Genomic DNA, 18,600 nt, shown 5'->3' on the forward strand with positions numbered 1-18,600 from the left:
GGTGCTTGTGTTGGGGCTTTGTGGGATGGTGGTCATTGTTCCTGCAAGCCCAGGGTAGAAAACGTTTGGTTTTATGTATGCAGAAAGCCCGCTCCTGTGGGGGGTATAATAAGAGTCCCCAAACTTGAGTGTCTCAGTGTCAGTTGTGTGTAATTCTCCCATTCTGCAAGGACTGTGCTGCATTCGAATCAGCCTTCTCTGTGATGGTAAAGAGAAGTCTTCAAAATTTCTTAAACTATCCATTTAATTCTGATATATTCAAGGCTGGTTTTATATTATTTACTTCTATCAGAATTTTTTCCAGGACTCTCAGTCTGATTTGGAGGTTATCTTAGAGTTCCTAGAGGAGTACCACAGGCAAAGCAATGCAGAAAATGGTAAGAGGAAAGACTGGAGAACTAAATTAAATTACTCTTTGATTTTATTTGACAGCAGCCTTTGAGTAATTTTCTGCTTTTTTTCCAGTAGACAAGGTGCACTGGAATGCAGGTGTGCCTATCGAGGAACGAAGTGTACCTGTGGATGAAACACACAAGCAACACTGGGCATACTGTGAGCCACCTGTAAGCATGAACATTTTTATTTTTTTGCTTTATCTTGTATGTAAAAAGTGACTGGTGAGCACTCTGCAATTTGACATTCTGCTGATTCTCTTCTTTTCTTCACCTTTTTCCTCATCAATGAACATCAAACTTGCACTGCAGCCTTTCCTTTCACAAGATGTCGCAGCAGGACTCAGCCAAAACACAACAGCTACACAGTCAACCTTTGCAACAACAAGAAAATCAACCAAACACCCATCCGCAGCAGTGGGGAGTGGTGAGTTCTGCTTTTTGTGGTCACTAGATACTGTTATTGTCCCTGTTGCTATCAGCCTGAGGGAAATAATACCAAGAGAGCAAATAAGAGACCTTCCCTTTACCGTAAAAAACAATGGAGCTGTACATGGCTTACCACAAAAGCTGTTTTTCCATATCTATTAGATAATCACAGTGTTTACAGTTTTAGCCTCTCTACTAAATGACATCCCATCACTGAAGAGATTTTCTGGGAATGTGCTGCAACTGAGGAAACTATCAACTGTAATCTGTACTGCTTTGGCACAGCCGCCACGATTTTCGATAAGTCTTTCTTTAAATCCATCTTGATCCCCACTTACTGTTTGCATAATGGCTGCAGGTAAAAGGGTGCGACTCTTTCACTTCCTTTTTGAGATGCTGGAAAATCCAAACATGGCCCACTGTTTGTCCTGGGTGCCAGCCGCTGCCGGCGTTTTCCGCTTTTCCTCCAGGAATAAGGACCAGGTGGCGGCACTCTGGGGGCAGAGAAAAGGGAACAAGAGACCCATGACCTACCAGAAGATGTCCAGGGCGCTTAGAAACTATGCCCGGTCTGGAGAGATCTTCAAGGTGAAGAAGAAGCTCACTTACCAGTTTAGCCGAGACACCCTGATGTTGCTGCAGAAGTGTCATCGAAGAGATTTGTAATGTAGACTCAATTTTATGTAGCTCGTATCATATCAAGAGAAATGTGCTCTTTTTTCTGGAAATCTGAGCTTTCATTTCCTGCATTTTTCCATTATCACTCAGATATTCTACTATTCACAGCTTGTGTTGTAAATATCAAAGAAATATTTTGCTGTTATACTTCTATCTTTATAGAGTTTGACTTGTTTTTTTGTTTTTTTTAAGTATTAAATCTCCCAATCAAACTGCTGTGGAGCTCTTTCTTACATTTATGAGATGAAATATGGTCGATGCAAAGTTAAAGGCTTCATTACAGAGATGACTTCACTCAAAGGCTGGTTATTATGATTTAGGGAAACAAGAACAGTGCAGTCAGACAAAGATGTGCTTATTAAACGGACAGACTCGGTTTTTTTAATGTAAATTTCCAGGGACTTTATCGGGGCTGAAAAAGTTTTACAAATGTACATGACGTTTTGTTTTTATTCAGCACATTGCATCTTAAATGAAACAAATTGTGAAAGAGCTGCCTTTCAGCCAGACAACCTCCAGTTTCTGAACATTTTTAGGGAAATCCCTACACTAAACTTGGAGTTTTTCTCATCCATGTGCCACATACAGAGCTGAAATCTGTTGGTTACCTAATTGCACATTTATAGCTTACACTTTATAAAGAGAGGTTTGCATGATGTTCACAGATCGAATCGAGCTTTAACTTGCTCAATCAGCAACAACAGCATCCACGATTTCTTATACATGTGCAAAAGTCTTGAGGCAACCATCATTTCTTTGCATTTTGCCAGGAAAATGGTAAATGATGCAGTGATTTATTTAACATTTATTGAAAGCTCCTCTTTGGATGCTGGCTGCTTTCTGTTCCACAGAGCCTCCACTGTGGTTTACAGGTGGCTGTAGACAACTTTTATCCCTGTTTCCCTTCCTTGACAGCCACCCTTTCACTGAGACCATTTCTGATGGGGCTTTAGCAAATAGTAGAGGAATCAACTCAAGGATGTACCATTTGTTCATCTGCCTCACACCATGCTGAGATATGCTACATTTTTCAGCAAATAACTCTGGGAATCTAGACTTTGCACAGCACTGTATCTAAAAATGCTGACATTTCATGACATGAGAATCTTCTATACTACTATACTATGAGTCAGTTTTAAACTCATGGGGTTGTTGGGGTAAAAAAAAAAAAAAGGCCATCATTTATTCATTTAAATAGTTCACTGTTCATAAATGTCATGAAATATACAAGCATGCAAAAACTAGGCTTACTTGTTTTTATTTTATTGTAACTTTGCATAAGCAGAAAGCGTAAGTGGATATTGTACTTCATGCTCAACCACAACTGTAGTTACTTTGATCAGCATGCAAAACCTATGGTTATCCTAACTCTCTGATCACAAAATGTAGTGCAGTATTAAAGGTTCAAGGCCACAGCACATGCACACAGGTGCAGTTAATGAAGCCTGCTCAGATTACAGGTGAATCCCCAGTCATCAAATACTGTATACAGCACAGAATACAAGTTAAAAAAAACAGTCCAGTTTGTTTCTGCAAGCATGTCTGCATATGTCCTAAAATATATCTGCATATTTACATATTTATATAATTATGAAGACAGGATGTTTGGTTGTGAGTATTTTACAGTTAAAAAAAACAGTATTTTCAGACATTATTTCTCTTAGGAAGAAAGCTGCCTTTGTCCCTCTCAATCTAAAGAAAAGTGTTTCTCCTCATGTGACGGTTTTGATGACTGTTAGAAACCAGAGGGTGTCAGTGTAGTCCTTTTCAACACCTCCAGCTTCTATTAAACCTCATCTGTGTGACGTGACCTCATGGCTTAGCCTCCTCTGTGATGTGAACACTTGTCCCTCACAGGCAATACCAAATGGTTTTGTTCCCTTTGTAGCCCACATGATACTTCCCTAAGCCTAGTATTTACTGCTGGAGCCCACTGGTGGTTATAAATGGGCTAACTGAGCTATGGTTGTCTGTTACCAAGAAAGGCCACAAAGTGAGCTGTGAAAACAGTCGTTTAAGGCAGGAGCGTGTGCTAAATTGAATGCTTCCTGTTCACATAATTTGCTTTGGTTTGTGGGTTTTTTTGTAGGGATTCATCTCAAAAGAGCTTTGCTATAAGCTGTGACTGTCTGGGCAGTAATGGCACATTTTTGTTATAATACTTCAAGCTGCATTCCTGCTAACAGACAATATCCATAGCCCAAAAATAGAGCTCAGTCTTGCCTTTACTATGCTGTTGGGCCATCTGAGGACTTAATGGTGCATATTTTAAGTGCATTTCCATAAGAGAGTTATTGTTAGTAGTAGGAGTTTCTCACTGTACACATGAAGTTGCTTCAGTGTGTTGGTTAAAAAAGCACCGGGCATGTTGTTGCTCGTAAATCCATCAGCTTTCAGCCTTGTTGTTTAATCTTCACGACCTTATTAAAGACTACACCTGATTTATCACTTGAGTTTGATGTGCTAAAAAGATTCATTAGGACCAAAGCAACCACTTCAGTTACATAATTATCAGTGAAACCCTCTTTTCATGTCAAATACACATGTCAAATGTCAAGGTTTATGACAGCTTTCTAAGTATAGGCCATATAACCAGTGCCCAGGCATCTCCCCACTATTTATTTGCCAGGTCGGAAAGCCTGCTGTTCTTGGACAACATTCCCCTTGGATTAAGCTGATATCTGGCACCGGGCATCAAGCCCCTGCTTGTCATCTCAAAGTTTTTTTCTTTTTTTTAAATAATGAATTCATACATTCTCTGAATACGTTGTATATCATGTGAGCATAACCCAGGATTGTTGGAGAGTATTACATCAGCCTCAGACATGTTAACAATGACGACACAGTTTCCTTTTATATCCCACACCCTGATTTGCCAATGATCTACTACGGAAGCAATCTTGTAGTAATGACAATAATAAAGTAAAGACTCATTCAAAGACTAACTAGCCATTATAACATCGATATTTTGTGAAATTAGTCCAAAATCTGGAATTTCCAAAACTCCAGATATGGTAGAATGTAATGTATAGCACCACAGTGACATGTCTCTTTGATTATAATGCATGTGTGCAGTCTATTTTTAGGTCAATCCCAAATACATCATTCTGCAGCTTTAAATACCAACTAGTATGCAATATCTGCTGCTCAGTCCACACCAAACTGAGTACAATTTACTACAAACCCCAGCACACATGCAGTTTATTTAGATTTTTTTAATGAAAGTGCATGTTTGTGATCTTTGTGGTCATTTAGACTGGAAACATACCTGCATTTAAACTCCAGTTTAAGTGACAGATCGGTGTATCTAAATTCTCAAAGCAGTGGTTTATGTTAATGTCTCTCCTCTAAAACATCACTCCAAATATGATGCAAACTTTGTGCATCAGTCAAGCCAAAAGTCTTGTGAATTTAACATCATGACCCACTTGTAGTTGATGGCACAGCAGAGAGTAGGGGACAATGATGCTTCAGTAGGTGTAGAATGGAGCTGCACTGTCAACTACAGAGAGGAGGAGCATACCGCATCTCTATATAAGGCCTCAAAGCCTGTCCCTCCTTGATCTGTTATCGGTCCCCCTCTTCTCCCCACTGACTTTTCCAAACTGTATCCCTGTGCCCTCTTCATCTCCCATCACTCTGGTGCAAGGAGTCTCTGAGGTTTTTTTATTTGCTACTGTCCTATCCTCATCACCACCTATCTGTCCCTCCTGGACTGAGGAGGCTCACGCAAGTATCTCCCTGCATCTTTTGACTCCTTGGTAGTTTCCTTGGGACACGGCTCAAGATGCCAGAGCCCACAAAGAAAGGTAGGAGTCTTAACAGGATGTTGCCAGCATGCAGCTGGGGTCCAAACACCTGTTACAGTTCATGCGTTTAATTTGTTTTAAAGGCACAAATACTGAGAATTTATAATGTGGTTGTACAATTTTTTTTTAATATGTTTGCCTGCATTTGATTGAGGGCAGCACAGTCTGCTGTTGCCTGCTGTGAGGAGCTCCATCACTCTATGGCTTGCCTGCCAGCTTGTTCATAAGAATCCTCAAAGTGACTTTGACAGTGGTATTATATTACTGATGCATGCGTGTTTCTACCATCCTTGGTACAAGAGACAAGATTTGAGACGTACAAATGGATAGTATTATTGCACAGCTTAGCGTACTGGATTGTTCTGGATTGATTTGACTGGAGAAAGACACGCTGGTGAAGCACAGCAGAGGAATGCTGATGACTGCTGAAGCATACACACACACACACACACACACACACACACACACACACACACACACACACACACACACACACACATACAAAAAAACTCCCAAAGGATGATGCAAGTTGAATGAACAGAGCAAGGGCTGAGCCGTGTAAGGATAAATAACTTTGATTGTAGACATCTTGTTGAGTTCCTATTGAACCTATCGATTAACCATCCCCTGTTCTGCCCTCTTACTGCAGCTTTCTTCTTCACTTCACAGTCACTCATCTGTACTATCATGTCCATCAACATTCCCTTTTAATCCACTTACGTCTGTCATTACCTTATGGTATTACTCCCACCCTACCCATTAGCTCAGCTCTTTGGGCGGCGCCTGCTGTTGACCCAGACATGCCCATGTAGAGGAAATCGAACGCTTTGTTTAGCCTTTGGATGGCTTCCTAATTAGAAGCAATACAAGTTTTAAAAACCCATGAATTTTTAGAAGACCACTAGCAATTATTTGCACATTTCTTTGGACGCATGCCATCAAATATACATCTGTGTCATTTTACCTTCCATTAAAAGGTGTTTTCTTTTTCCAAATTGACTGAGGGGTGTCATACAGTATGCCAAGCAAGCTCTGCCTTTTGGATAGCAAAGCATTTTAAACACTGGGTTAAAGGATTAGCTTAGCAATCTGCAAGCGCCAAACCCCAACAGACCTTACAGTGCAAATTTAGCCAACTTTCTATTTGAATCGTTTGTGGTTAAGAGAGTGTGATGTGCGAAGTGATGTGACAATCAATACCTGTCCTTACAGAGTTCATCTAGTGCCATAACCATCTCTGATCCCTTGAGAATCAAACCCATGGTGAATTAAAGGCAGTAGATTCCTGTCTGCTAGAAACACGACCCATAAATAGCTGCACAGCCCCAAGCGGCAGATAAATAAGGGTGGAAAGGTATTGTTCTTTAAATGAGTCTGAACAGCTGAAGAGGAGGAGGGTAGGGGCTGTTGTTTTAGACACCCCGCTCTCAAGCCTTTAAAAAGTCCTAACCAGAGATGATGGACTGGTTGAGTTGTCCGCTGATCTCTAGGGAGCAGGATTCTTGTCCCGGGAATAGTTCAGAATGAGCACACTTTTAATCCCCATCCCTTGTTCACTGCCATCTCCTTTCACTGCTGCCCAGCCACTCCTCCACACCAAAACAGACACCTCCCTGCCACCCTGTGCTCTGGATAGATCACTCAGAGGTCAGGCAGCTCCCTATTAAATCTCCCTGTGACCCTCATGAACTGTGACAAAGTTTCAGTGGTAGCAAAGCTCATGTCTTTACCTCATGATATTTATTGTCACTAAGGTCCAACACTCCCCGGGGCTTTGTCCTCAAACACTTCGTGTCACTGAACCTAGTAAATCAAGTTCATGATGAAATACACAGGGGAAACCTGTCAGCAGCTAACTGCCACTCAAGTGCAGATTCCCAAAGTGTCCTTCATTGTAGTTGTTATCATACCCCACTCACCAGAAACAAGGAGTCAAAGTAAAAGAAAAAACTAAAGCAAGAGAGAGTAGATTTATTTGCTTGTCTCTTATCAGAGCAATAGGGTCTATATTAGGAAAAATGAAGCCTCTGGCAGTTTGGCTTACATACATGTATTAGCCCTTCTGTCTGCATGCCAGCAGGGGCAACAGCTGAGAATACCTGCAGCTCTGTCAGCAGCACTGAAAGTCCTCAGAGGTAAAACAAAACCTTTCTCCACTCTGATTATCTCTACGGTGATGAGACAGAGAGCGAGGCTCATTCTTGGGTACATGATGTGACCCTGCAGGATTCTGGCACAGCAACCAGCAACACATTGTTTTGGAGTGAGATGGGAGTGTGGCTAATTTTGACAAGGAATGCTAAGAGGGAATCATTACAAACGGAGGCATATCAAAAGCAAAGTGGCAATGGAAGAAAATGAATATATGTCAGAAGGTATAGTGTACATGGAATTAGGGTTGCAGTTTTCATTGATGGGCCTGGCAGTGAGACGGTGGGACAATACATGATGGAAGGAAGGTTTTCTTTACAGCTACAGTTGCAAAAGGGGAATCAGATTTAAGTCTCAGATGTGTTATAAAAGGATTTCAAATATATGCCATCCTGGAAACATCCCCATGTTCAAAAATTCACTTATTTTTGAAACACAGGTTCAAACTATTAATAATAATAATGGCTTTAAATGCTGTCCATATCTCACATTTTCCTCAAGTCATCAAGGTAGTTTTGTTGCTAAAAAGACCTCATAGTTTAAAAAAATGTAATATATTAATATTAATTAAAATAGTTTTAATGCCTCTGTTTGCATTTACCATACCTACATTGTTCTTTTTATGTGTGCCAGATGTTATGAAATGTTCCAATGTAATCAATTATTGTTTTCAACTATTCTAATGCAAAACACCCGACTCATCTCTATCAGTATTTGTATTGTCATTTTGGGCGTCGAGCATCTCGAGCCACAGATGACAAAATTCTACTTTTTATGTGTTTTGTTTGACTAACAGCCGTCTGTTTCTCTTTCTTGTTGTTTTCTGGCTTTTGGAAAAATAATCGCAAAAAATAAAAATGCTTCAGCGATGAGGATTAGTATTCGTTCCCTCGTTCAAAAGCTGCTCGTTACCATAGACTGAACAAAAGTACAAAAGGTGGCTGTAGCCAGCATGCCATCATCCATATGTTCTGGACTCAGCATTTTGTAGTTTAAAAGTTTGGTTTGCATTTTTGCAGCAGTCATGTTGGTTTTTTGGAGCCACAACTGACCATATTTGAATGAAAATGTGGAGTGCTAATTTATCAGCAACTGTATGAGTGCAATTCATTGGCACTAGTGTTCAGTAATAGACTGCTCAAATAGATTTTCACCCGCCAAAACTGAAACACAAACTTCTTGGATTGTTTGTTGCTCACAGCAAGCCATGACCTCAGTCAGATAATCCTTTAAAATGCTGCAAAAGGCACCAGCAGCACACAGTGATGAGGTCCAATTTAATGACTGGAAGTAGTGAATGAGGCTTTGCAAACTACAATCACACCCTTTACTCAATTATCCACCCAGTTATTAAAAAAGATTTTTTAAAAATCACCCCAATCAGAGTTGTTTTGAAGGGGGAAACTGTCCATAGCAGACAACTATTTCTGTATCAGGCTTTTAACATGCTTTTCAATGCTGTAAAGTTGGACATTTTGACATGGGAGTCTATGGGGATTGAATCGTTTTGGTCCTGCCTCACATGGCTCCTGGAAGAGCTGTAGTTTTTGTTACTCCTGCAGTGCCTTCATTATTGGCTCTGGAGGTTGCCCCTTGCTGGCTATTTGCAGACTAACTCTCAGTTCCTTGTGGTGTACATAAGACCACCAGTCAAAAATGATAAATGACAGCCTGTGACCCTGAAAATACCTGCAAGGAGGGCAACAGTGGTTGGCTTACAGAGAAAGACACCCGCACTCTACAGCTCTATTTTCTTTTTCATAAATAGTGATGACTGATGTGAGCTGAAGGCAGTTGAGACAACTCATGCGTGTCACTGGAAAAGACAGGATTACTAAATCTTTGTGCAACTTCCTCCATGTTATCTTTATTATCAAGAATAGTTCCTTTATCCTCCACATTTTAATTTTGTGACCTCTTAACTTGTTTGTCACACTTACGTGTTTCAGATCATGAAATAAATGTTAACATTAGCCAAAGAGAAGCAGAGTAAATAAAAATGCAGTTTTAAAATGATTGTTTAATTTATCAAGGGGAAAAAGTTATCCAAACCCACTTGACCCTGTGTCAGAGAGACCTGCAATCAAGCATTTACAATAACTCTCAATGAGTTTTTCAAATCGCTATGGAGGAATTTTGTCCCACTCTTTCAGAGGTGGACTTGCTGGTGTGTTTCTGATCATTGTCATAACCCAAGTAGAGAGCAAATTCATAGTTCCATCTATTATGGCGAGTCGTCCAGGTCCTGAGCCAGCAAAACAGCCCCTGAACATCACACTACCACTATGTTTGACTGCTGGTTTGAGGTTCTTTTTCTGAAACACTTTGTTATTTTTACACCAGATGTAATAGGACTCAAACCGTCCAATAAGTTCAACTCCTGTCTCGTCAGTCCAGAGAATATTTGCCCAAAGGTCTTGGGGACCATCAAGTTTTTTTTGGCAGATATGAGATGAGCCTTTGTCTTGTCTGTGTAGGTTCTTATTCATAGGTCATTGTAGTCTCTGGAGCTTTTTGTTTCCTTTTTTCAAGCTCTGGAGAGCCTTTGTGTTCTTTTTGGTCAGCAGTGGTTTTCGCTTTGGAACTCTCCCATAGATGTCATTTTTGCCCAGTTTCTTTCTTATTGTTAAATCATGAACTCTGACCTTAACATGGGGAAGTGAGGCCTGCAGTTCTTTAGATGTTCTTCTGGGTTGTTCTGACCTCCTGGATGAGTCATTGATGTGCTCTAATATTGGTAGGCCAGCCACTCCTGGGAAGGTTCACCACTGTTCCAAAGTTTTTCTATTTGTGGAGCAATCCCTCCAGACACAGGGTGATTTCTTGATTGAAATTCATTTAAAAACTGCATTTTGCATTTTGTATTTAGTCAGGTTATCTTTGTCTAATATCAAAATTTCTTTGATGATCTGAAACATGACAAATATGCAAAAAATTAAGAAATCGGGAAGGGGCAAATACTTTTTCACAGCACTCCACATCAGTTTTGTGTGCAAAGTGTTCATATATATATGTAACCACATCTCCCTCTGTCTTAGAGTTAGACTGGAGGTTTAATGTGTTATATAGAAAAATGTTTCTGATAACGCCCCCACAGTTTGCATCATAAGTCTAGATGAAGCAGATTGCTTCTTCATAATCAGTCTGCATAGTATAGAAACAGGAGACAGTTATTCAGCGTGCTCAACTGAAAAAAGCAAATGTGGTAAATATGTCGACTGTTTTGAAGACATAACACAAGTAATCTTGTCATGTTGCATACTCATGTGTTCATGTGTTTCTTTTTCTTACTGCAGATGAGACGGCAAACGGTCAGCCAGAGGGTGAGTCCACATCTTATCTTCCTGTCACCTCACAGTCTAGAGATTTGAGTTGCACAAGACACAATCTTTAAAAAAAAAGGTCACTCAAAAATTGTACAAGCAAAGGAAGGACAAAGTGTCAGGAAACCAACTCATGCACATTCAGTAGAAGTTACCTGCTGACATCAAATAGCAACCCTCGCTTACACTTAACTGTACAGGCACAAAGCTGAACACGTATACACATGTTATGTAATGATCACAGCCCTGAACCTGGCGTGAATGTGCAAACACTGCCGCATAGGAGTGTAAATGTGGAGCCAATAGTCGGCAGTATGGATATGCTGCTGTGCTTCAGAGAGATCTCTAGCAACGACCAAGCTGTTAGCATCTCTGACATTCCTCTCGTCAGCCAGCTGATCCCTCACTGTTGATACAGCTGACGCTGCTGCCATCCCATGTGACCAAGCTGCTGGCGTGTTACTGGCTTTTTGCCGGCGACCTTGGAGCTTCAGCATCTTGAGGCTCCAGCACAGTTGTGGGTGGGGTGGGGGTTTGGGGGCTCAGCTTTTTTAGGGTCTAAGTAAAAAATATTCCTTTAAGGTTTTTGTATTTAACACACATAGAAATAAAAAGAATATATGTATCCTGATTGTTTATAACCAGTTAACATCAGCATCACCGACAACCTATAGCAGTAGGTCAGTGAGACTTAAGGGAGACTTAACATGTAAATCAGAGAATTTGTGAGTCACCAAACATCTGGGCTTTCTGCTGATTTGGCAGGTTCTGACTTCCAGGACGTCAAATACTGCCTGCCTTCACAGAATAAAATGCACATGTTACATTTGTCATCCTGTTCTCTTTTATTTGCACCCACTCGTACTATAGATTAGTCTACACTGTGAGCTTCTGGACCATCAATACACTGCAAGACTGTCCTTGAGGCCTCTACAGAGGCAGAACAATAGAACAATAGTCAGAATAGTCAGACCTTACTCATATGTACCCCTACCCTTAACTCTGTGCTATTAAATAATCTCCTTTTTTAAACATTGTTCTCCCAAGTCTTGGAATTCCAGGAACATTTTTCCAAAAAAGTCTGTTTTGCTTTGCTTTTGTTTTGTTCAGCAACCAGTGGCTGGATCACATCTAATATAGTGAACACGAGAAACTCAATTGGTTGACTAACTTATTGTTTCTGCCACTGTCAACCCTCATGCAGCTGTTGTCCCTCTTTCACATTGCCATCCAAAGCACTGATATCAGTGGCTTCTGACAACATGGCAGTATTTCACGCTCTGGGGATGAGAACGCTGACAAAGACCTAAGAAAAAAAAAACAAAAAAAAAAACAATACAGCAAAATGCTGAAAAACAAAGCCAAGATGACTACATTCATAGTTTTATACATTACTTGTTAATGAGGATAAAAAGTAATCCCCGTTACTGCAACACAATGTAAAATAGTATGTCAGTTCCCAAGACTTGTTGTAGTGGTCACAGGTGGAAACTACACAGGGCAAAGTTAGAGTAGTTTTATAACTGTAATGGTAACGTGCATTCCTATCAGTTTACTGTGTAATCCCTTCAAGCACGCATTCTCTAAAGTGAGAGGATCTAACAGTTCCTGAGGTATATAATGAATGCACGATATTGCCTGACGAAGCACGACACTTCCAACTAGTGTGTTTATTAATGTGTATTAATGTGCATTTCAACATGAACGACCTTTGCACAGCATCCAGTGTTGACATTAACAGCACATTTTCACTCAGAAAGGTTATTAGTGAGTCTGTGAAGATGCACTGGAAAATTACGATGTTTTTTTTTGGTTAAAGTATGCATATTTGCAGGCAGGTGGGTGGATATAGTTATGTGTCTACGTCTGTGTGTGAGTCTGTGTGTGTTTGTTTAGGCGTGTGAGTGTGTGAAAGTGAGAGAGGCACTGCAGATGCTGAAGCTTTGTTGCTTATTAAAAGCAGCTGTTCAATCCACCACTATATTTGTCACATGCTCAGAAAGTGTTGCCCCAGAAAGTAACGGTGCCCCACCCCCACCTGAGATTTCCCTGGAGGTTTCTCCACCGCCAGGTGGGTAACACTGACGCTCCCCTTCTTCACTCGCCCCAGAATGTCTCGCACCTTTGTTGGTCACACTCACATCACGTGTTTGTTTGGTGTGTGCCACCACGATTTTATTTTATTTTTTTAATTCACTGTGAGAGGCCTGAAACTGCACTGTTCTTGTGGAGGTATGATCACTCAACACACAATGTTCACATGAAAAGTTAGTTTAGCTGCAGCAAGCCACGCCACTCATCGCACACACACCCACATGCCTGCACTGCTCCAGCCGCACGTGCCTTGATTCATGGACCTGTTACTAAGTCATGCTGTGGCTGCTTTTGTGTTTGACAGTATATGTCAATAAAACAGGAGGTCTATAGAGGGATTATGGATGCTGGGCTTCACTGACTCCAGTCAATGGTCAACTGTCCACATTTATTAAGTTTGTAAAGCCCTGCCTCCTTAATCACTTTGCAGTATAGATATGCAGTGACCAGATAGTTTGTTCACTGACATTTTTGATTAAACACTGGAACACCACAGTTGCTTTAATATGAGATACATTTTGGACATTGCAGAACTGCCCTTTTTGTGGGGCTTGTTTTCCAGTCTGTCAGGTCACTCCTTTAACTTTAACTGAAATTTCTCAACAATGCATTAGATTCCTTGCCGCATTCATAGTGGTAAAAAGATAAATCCTGTTGATTTAGGTGATCCTGGCATTTCTTTTCAAGCACCACCATGAGGATGACACTTGTCTTTTATAGTGGAATGACCTGGAAAAAAAGTGGCTTAAAACAAAATGCACTTACCAGGAAAAACAACTGTAAACCGCTGAACAAGCAAGGAAGAGATGACTGAGAACTTGTGCGTTAAGGACCTGGAAAGCATAGACCTAAAGCATACCCTGCTTTATTCTATTTTATACTAAGTTGAACCACAGGTTACAAAATAAACATCTTGCTAGGCTGGGGCAGATAAAAGACCAGCTAATGTACAATATGAGAGCAGGTTAAAAAACCTTACAATTTCAGTCTATCTGGTCATTAGCTATTTATACCCACCTCATTTGAACAAGCATTGCCTTGTGAGGCTGCGTGTGTTTGTGCCCAATGCTTGCTGCTCCAGCCTGGCGCTTTGTCTGATGTACAGAGGCAGTAGCAGAGGGGAAAGACCCAGTAGAGACTGATGGGAAGAAACCAGAATCCACAGAGCCTGAGCCAGTACAGGCTGTGGTGGCTCAGGAGCCGAGCCCCGCCGAAAATGGCTCAGACCAACCACAGCCTGGTGGGGTTGGGGTAAAAGAGCAAACAGAGTCTGCTAACTCTACTGTAAAGGAAGAGGGCACTTGCTCTCCCCCACCACCTGGTAAGTATACTTCTTTAATATGAAACAATCCCATGTCTCTCAGTGAAAGTGCATGTTTTACCCCTCTAGCTGTTCAAAGCAAACTCACTGAGCCTTGAAATAGTCATTTGAGCTGCACACTACAATTGCCCAGCGGCATGGCAAAAGTGTTCCTTTTTTGTTTTTTTTACATAACCTTAAAAATTTTACTGTTTGCTGTCAAGAGAAAGAAAATAGATTACTTTGCTGAGACAGCTTTGGACTTTAGACTGATTGGAGTCATGTATTGATTTCTCACTTATTTGTTAAACAGAGCTCTCAGTCCAACCCTGACTTTGACTGCATGCAGACTTCAAAGAAAAAACACATTTATAAGTTTTATGAGTTTTTAGATTTCCACAGAAATAAAGACTTGTCAAAATAAAAATGAACTGATAAAGTACTGATTACTGTAGGTCCAGAGATGGCAAAAAGCCGTTTGTTTTAAAGGTGAGTCATCAAGCTCAATTCGTTATCCTCTAATCGATAAACAACATCAAAACAACTGACACACATACATTAAAACGGGCTGGTTTCCTTGGATTAGTTTATATAATAACCTCAGTTGAGTTGTATTGTCAAAATGCAGAGGGAAGATGCAGCTACTTGGCTTAGCCATGAGCATTTTTTGCCAATATGTGCTGCTTTGAGGCTGAAGTTTTATTTGACACACCTTTGTGTGTGTGTGTGTGTGTATGTGTGTGTACACACGCTATGATGCTAGCGTGCTTGTGCTTTTGTTACCCCAGACTAAGAACCATGTGGCAACACATACAAACTCTTCGTCTCCCACACAGCTGTGATCACACACTGTTTCACTCTCAGACAGTGCAGCAGTTAGGAGTGGTTTGTTGTGCACAAACCGATTCATCAGACAACTTTTTTTCATTCCTTCTGTTCAAGACTTGCATGTCACAGTTGTCTCGCATGTGGTCACTGGCCTTGTTGGCCTAGTGCGTTTGTGTCTTTTTGACCTGCCAGTGATTGACCTTAAGACTTTTGATGAGTGGGTCTATTTGTCAATGACAACCTTTATTCCAGATGATGCTAAAGCCGCAGCCACTACCCCATCCCCAACACCTCAACCAGGTTGGTACCAATAACAGACCTTTCCAATTTCCTCATGGTTGCCATAAAGGGATTAACTTAAATTAGAAGAAGTGCTTCCAAGATATTTCACTTTAGCAATGCGGCTGTAGGACTAGCAATGTTAGGTAAATATAAATTTATATTTATTGCTCCTGTACAGACAGAGACCCAAGAACAACAAAATAAGATATCAAATTCTTCCTACATATTTACAGTTGTGATCAGAAGTTTCCAGACACTCATCATGGGCATGAATGTCACAGTAATTTGGGGCTTCTCTAAACTGTTCTTTTTTTTCAAGGTAGAATGATTAAATAGCAGGTGTGTCAAACTCAATCACAGAAGGAGCCAAAATTAAAAACACAGGGATCCAAACCAAATGAACATTTATTTATCAGTCTAAGACTAAAATATTTTAATCATCAATATGAATTAGAATTTTTTTCCTCAAGACATTAAATAAAAGATAAAATTATGTTTTTCTTTAAAAATAATGTAAGGAAAAAATAAGAATATTTCAAGCTGATGAAAATTTGCTAATTTTTTCAGATGAAAACTGTGATGAGATATCAGCAAAAAGTCCAGAAACAATAAGCTATTTAGTTTTGTCTCTCATTGCATTTCTTTCTTACTTTCCATGAACTGACAATTTTCCTCAGGCAGCTCATCGCAGCTCTGTGTGATAAGGTATGTCAAAAAATTCAGAAGGTATTTCCTCCAGAAAAGGCTGAAACTGCCAGTGATTGAAACTTTTGCCTCTTATAACGTTCACTGTCTGTGTTACAGTGCCAATGACACGTTCTGTCTTCAGGACTTTGCTGCGCAGTGTTTCCCGGTGTGTGATGCAGTGATGCACTGTGAGCTCACCTGTGCAGGTCTCCCTCTGCATCTTCTGCATCACCGTCAACTCTCTTCCCCGCACATTGCAGGAGGTGAAAAGAGACACACAGGATTACCTCTGATCTCAGCGAACAGGTCCGCCAACCTGTCGTGAAAATCCCCGTTTTCCAAGTCCACTTTTTGTTTGGCCATTTTTGGGGGGCAGACTAGCTTAAATGTCACTGTAAAAAGTTTTGACCAATGTTTTTAGCCGCTGACCACTGACCACAATGTGGGAAACATGGGCCATAAATAATAACCACATGAAATTATCTCACAGGCCGCATATAATTCGATGACGGGCCGGATTTGGCCCGCAGGCCTTTAGTTTGACAGCTGTGTCCAAACCAATTTCCTGACAGTTTGGATCTTCTTCCAGACTTTCTTTGTATCAATGTAGGGTCTTTACCTTATAATACAAAGCACCCGAAATTCATGCCCATGATGAGTGTATGCAGACATCTGACCACAACTGTAATTGTGTAATCTGTTGTGTAAGGCACATTTCAACTTTACCAGTACATGCGTTTTCTAGTCTGGTCTTGTCTTGACAAAAGTACCCTTTATAGTCTAAAAGATGTAAATACTGAAGTGTCACATCTGTAAACTTCATATGTATGTCTGTGCTCACTGACATACATGTAAAAAATGTTTGATTTCTACTTGCAAACTTGCACTGCATAATTTCTACTTGCATCTGAACCTTTATTTATCTAAACTAAATAAAGATGGATGCAGCAATGATATTTAATAAGTATGTATTGTGCATGCGACATAAATAACTGTGTGGTTATTTTGTATATGCATAGTGTATATGCATAGTTTTTGCATAGCAATTGTGCATATCACCGATGCCCTCATTATAATTATGATTATATGATGAATTTATATCATAGTTGTGTGGAGGGTATTATTTATTTTGTGTTTGTGAATTTACTTTTTTCTTTATTATGCTTTAGTTAGTTCTGTGGACACAATATTGTCTTAGTGACTTGCGTATCTTAAGCAAGGCAAATAGTGAACCTTTGCTCAGACTTCTGTGGTGCTGTGGTAAAGTAACTATTGTGACTGTGGAGATGAAGTAGCTGTTAGTTAGACCATATTTTCTATTCCTACATGTGAAATGAGTGAGGTGAATCTCTCCCAGCAGTGAGCCATCTCTGTGCACAAAATACAAGGTGCGATCAAATAGTTCTGCTCCTTAAAAAGCAAAAACCATACTTAATTAAAAATTTTGCCACTTCTCCCTCCTTGTCCTCTGCACCTGTTCCAGTGGTCCTGCTAGGTTTGGAGAGTTCTTTCCTGGAAGTGGAATCAAGTTATCTAGTTTGAAATAGTACATCCATGTTCTCTTCGTTGAAGCTTTTCTTTTCTGCGTCAGTATTGTTGTCGGTTGGCTGGTTATCGGGTTAACTTCTAAATGAAAAAGCACAGCGGCTTCCCTTAACGTTTGAATGAAAATTATCCAGAGATTGTCCAACTCAAACTGTTGACGCCACAATATTCATCAAACCACGTGCAACGTGTAAAGTGTAGTAAAGTGTATCTTGATTAATTTCAATTATAACTCTGTTTTTTTCCACAGAGGATGCCAGTTCAATCAAGAAACTCTCAGTTGAGCTGCCTAGTAAGATCCCACCACTTTAGATCTTTGACCAAGTAGCTTAGTCTAAATCAGAATGATCCACTGTCTGAATGTAGGAAACATGTTGGAGACATGTTTATCTCTAGGTACTTTGTGTGTCTGGAAGTTAGCCTTTTAGCAGAAAAAAAAATAAAAATGTTAAAAATGCCCTTGCTAACATATTAATATACATTTATCCATGCACTGAGGTGGTTGTTAATTTTAATATTGGTTTATTCACTGTAATGTTGGGGTTTTGTTTTGTTTTCTGTACACATAAATTGCCATTTATGTTTATACATTTGAAACTCTGATCATAACATTCTCGTTACCTTTCAAATTGTGTTCATGATGTAGTTTGAAAGCAACAAAGTAGCACTGCACGCATTTATTTTTTTTTTACCTTCACCTTTGATTCCGAACTCCTCGGGTCACTGCTTGCAAATCTTTAACCGCTTGTTGTTATTTTCTGAGCGTGTGCCTGCTTCAGTGGACTTTACAGTACTATTTCTTACAATATGCTGTAAATTTCTCTCTGTCTTTGTTTAGATGATAGCGTCCCTGTGCCAGCCATGGGGAGAAAAGACTCAGGTAATAAAGCGGTAGACTTTACATTCCAAGAAAAATTTAGTTCAGTTTCATTTGTTCCAAGAATATTTTGGGAAACATGAAAAAGATTGCTTTCTTGAAGTCTCCCCAACTCTTTGTGTCCTCCAAACCCACATAGGACACGAAAAGGTCTTCAGAGAATTAAATCTTTTTCATTTTCATTCAGAAGGTTTTAGAACAGTAG

The 18,600-nt window shown here is 40.1% G+C and overlaps 2 protein-coding genes across 7 annotated transcripts in view; both read left to right on the forward strand.

Annotated features, from left to right (window-relative positions):
* The first annotated feature begins 96 nt into the window (after positions 1 to 96).
* Positions 97 to 1,487, forward strand: spi2 (Spi-2 proto-oncogene). The gene is made up of 5 exons (XM_030720713.1): positions 97 to 206; positions 293 to 377; positions 466 to 563; positions 705 to 819; positions 1,180 to 1,487. Exons 1-5 carry the CDS (start codon positions 204 to 206, stop codon positions 1,485 to 1,487), a joined length of 609 nt encoding a protein of 202 aa, XP_030576573.1. The 5' UTR covers positions 97 to 203.
* Positions 1,488 to 5,088: 3,601 nt separating this feature from the next.
* Positions 5,089 to 18,600, forward strand: part of mybpc1 (myosin binding protein C1) — a 33,374-nt gene continuing 19,862 nt past the window's right edge. For 2 of the 6 annotated variants that reach the window (XM_030719879.1, XM_030719880.1), the window contains exons 1-7: positions 5,089 to 5,308; positions 10,756 to 10,782; positions 12,782 to 12,853; positions 13,982 to 14,197; positions 15,257 to 15,304; positions 17,769 to 17,810; positions 18,357 to 18,398. In XM_030719879.1, the coding sequence (XP_030575739.1) occupies positions 5,287 to 5,308; positions 10,756 to 10,782; positions 12,782 to 12,853; positions 13,982 to 14,197; positions 15,257 to 15,304; positions 17,769 to 17,810; positions 18,357 to 18,398 (469 nt within the window). In that variant the 5' untranslated portion in view covers positions 5,089 to 5,286. The remainder of the gene's footprint in view (positions 5,309 to 10,755; positions 10,783 to 12,781; positions 12,854 to 13,981; positions 14,198 to 15,256; positions 15,305 to 17,768; positions 17,811 to 18,356; positions 18,399 to 18,600) is intronic. The other 4 variants (XM_030719882.1, XM_030719883.1, XM_030719881.1 and 1 more) reach the window with 3 other exon arrangements.

The sequence above is a fragment of the Archocentrus centrarchus genome, chromosome 23 (genome assembly GCF_007364275.1).
Source record: "Archocentrus centrarchus isolate MPI-CPG fArcCen1 chromosome 23, fArcCen1, whole genome shotgun sequence".
NCBI lineage: Eukaryota > Metazoa > Chordata > Actinopteri > Cichliformes > Cichlidae > Archocentrus > Archocentrus centrarchus.

What these genes read in the sequence shown, in the direction of transcription:
- spi2 (XM_030720713.1), top strand. An exon ending in GGGCATACTGTGAGCCACCT is followed by an intron (nt 564 to 704) that starts GTAAGCATGAAC and finishes CTTGCACTGCAG; the next exon opens with CCTTTCCTTTCACAAGATGT. An exon ending in ATCCGCAGCAGTGGGGAGTG is followed by an intron (nt 820 to 1,179) that starts GTGAGTTCTGCT and finishes TAATGGCTGCAG; the next exon opens with GTAAAAGGGTGCGACTCTTT.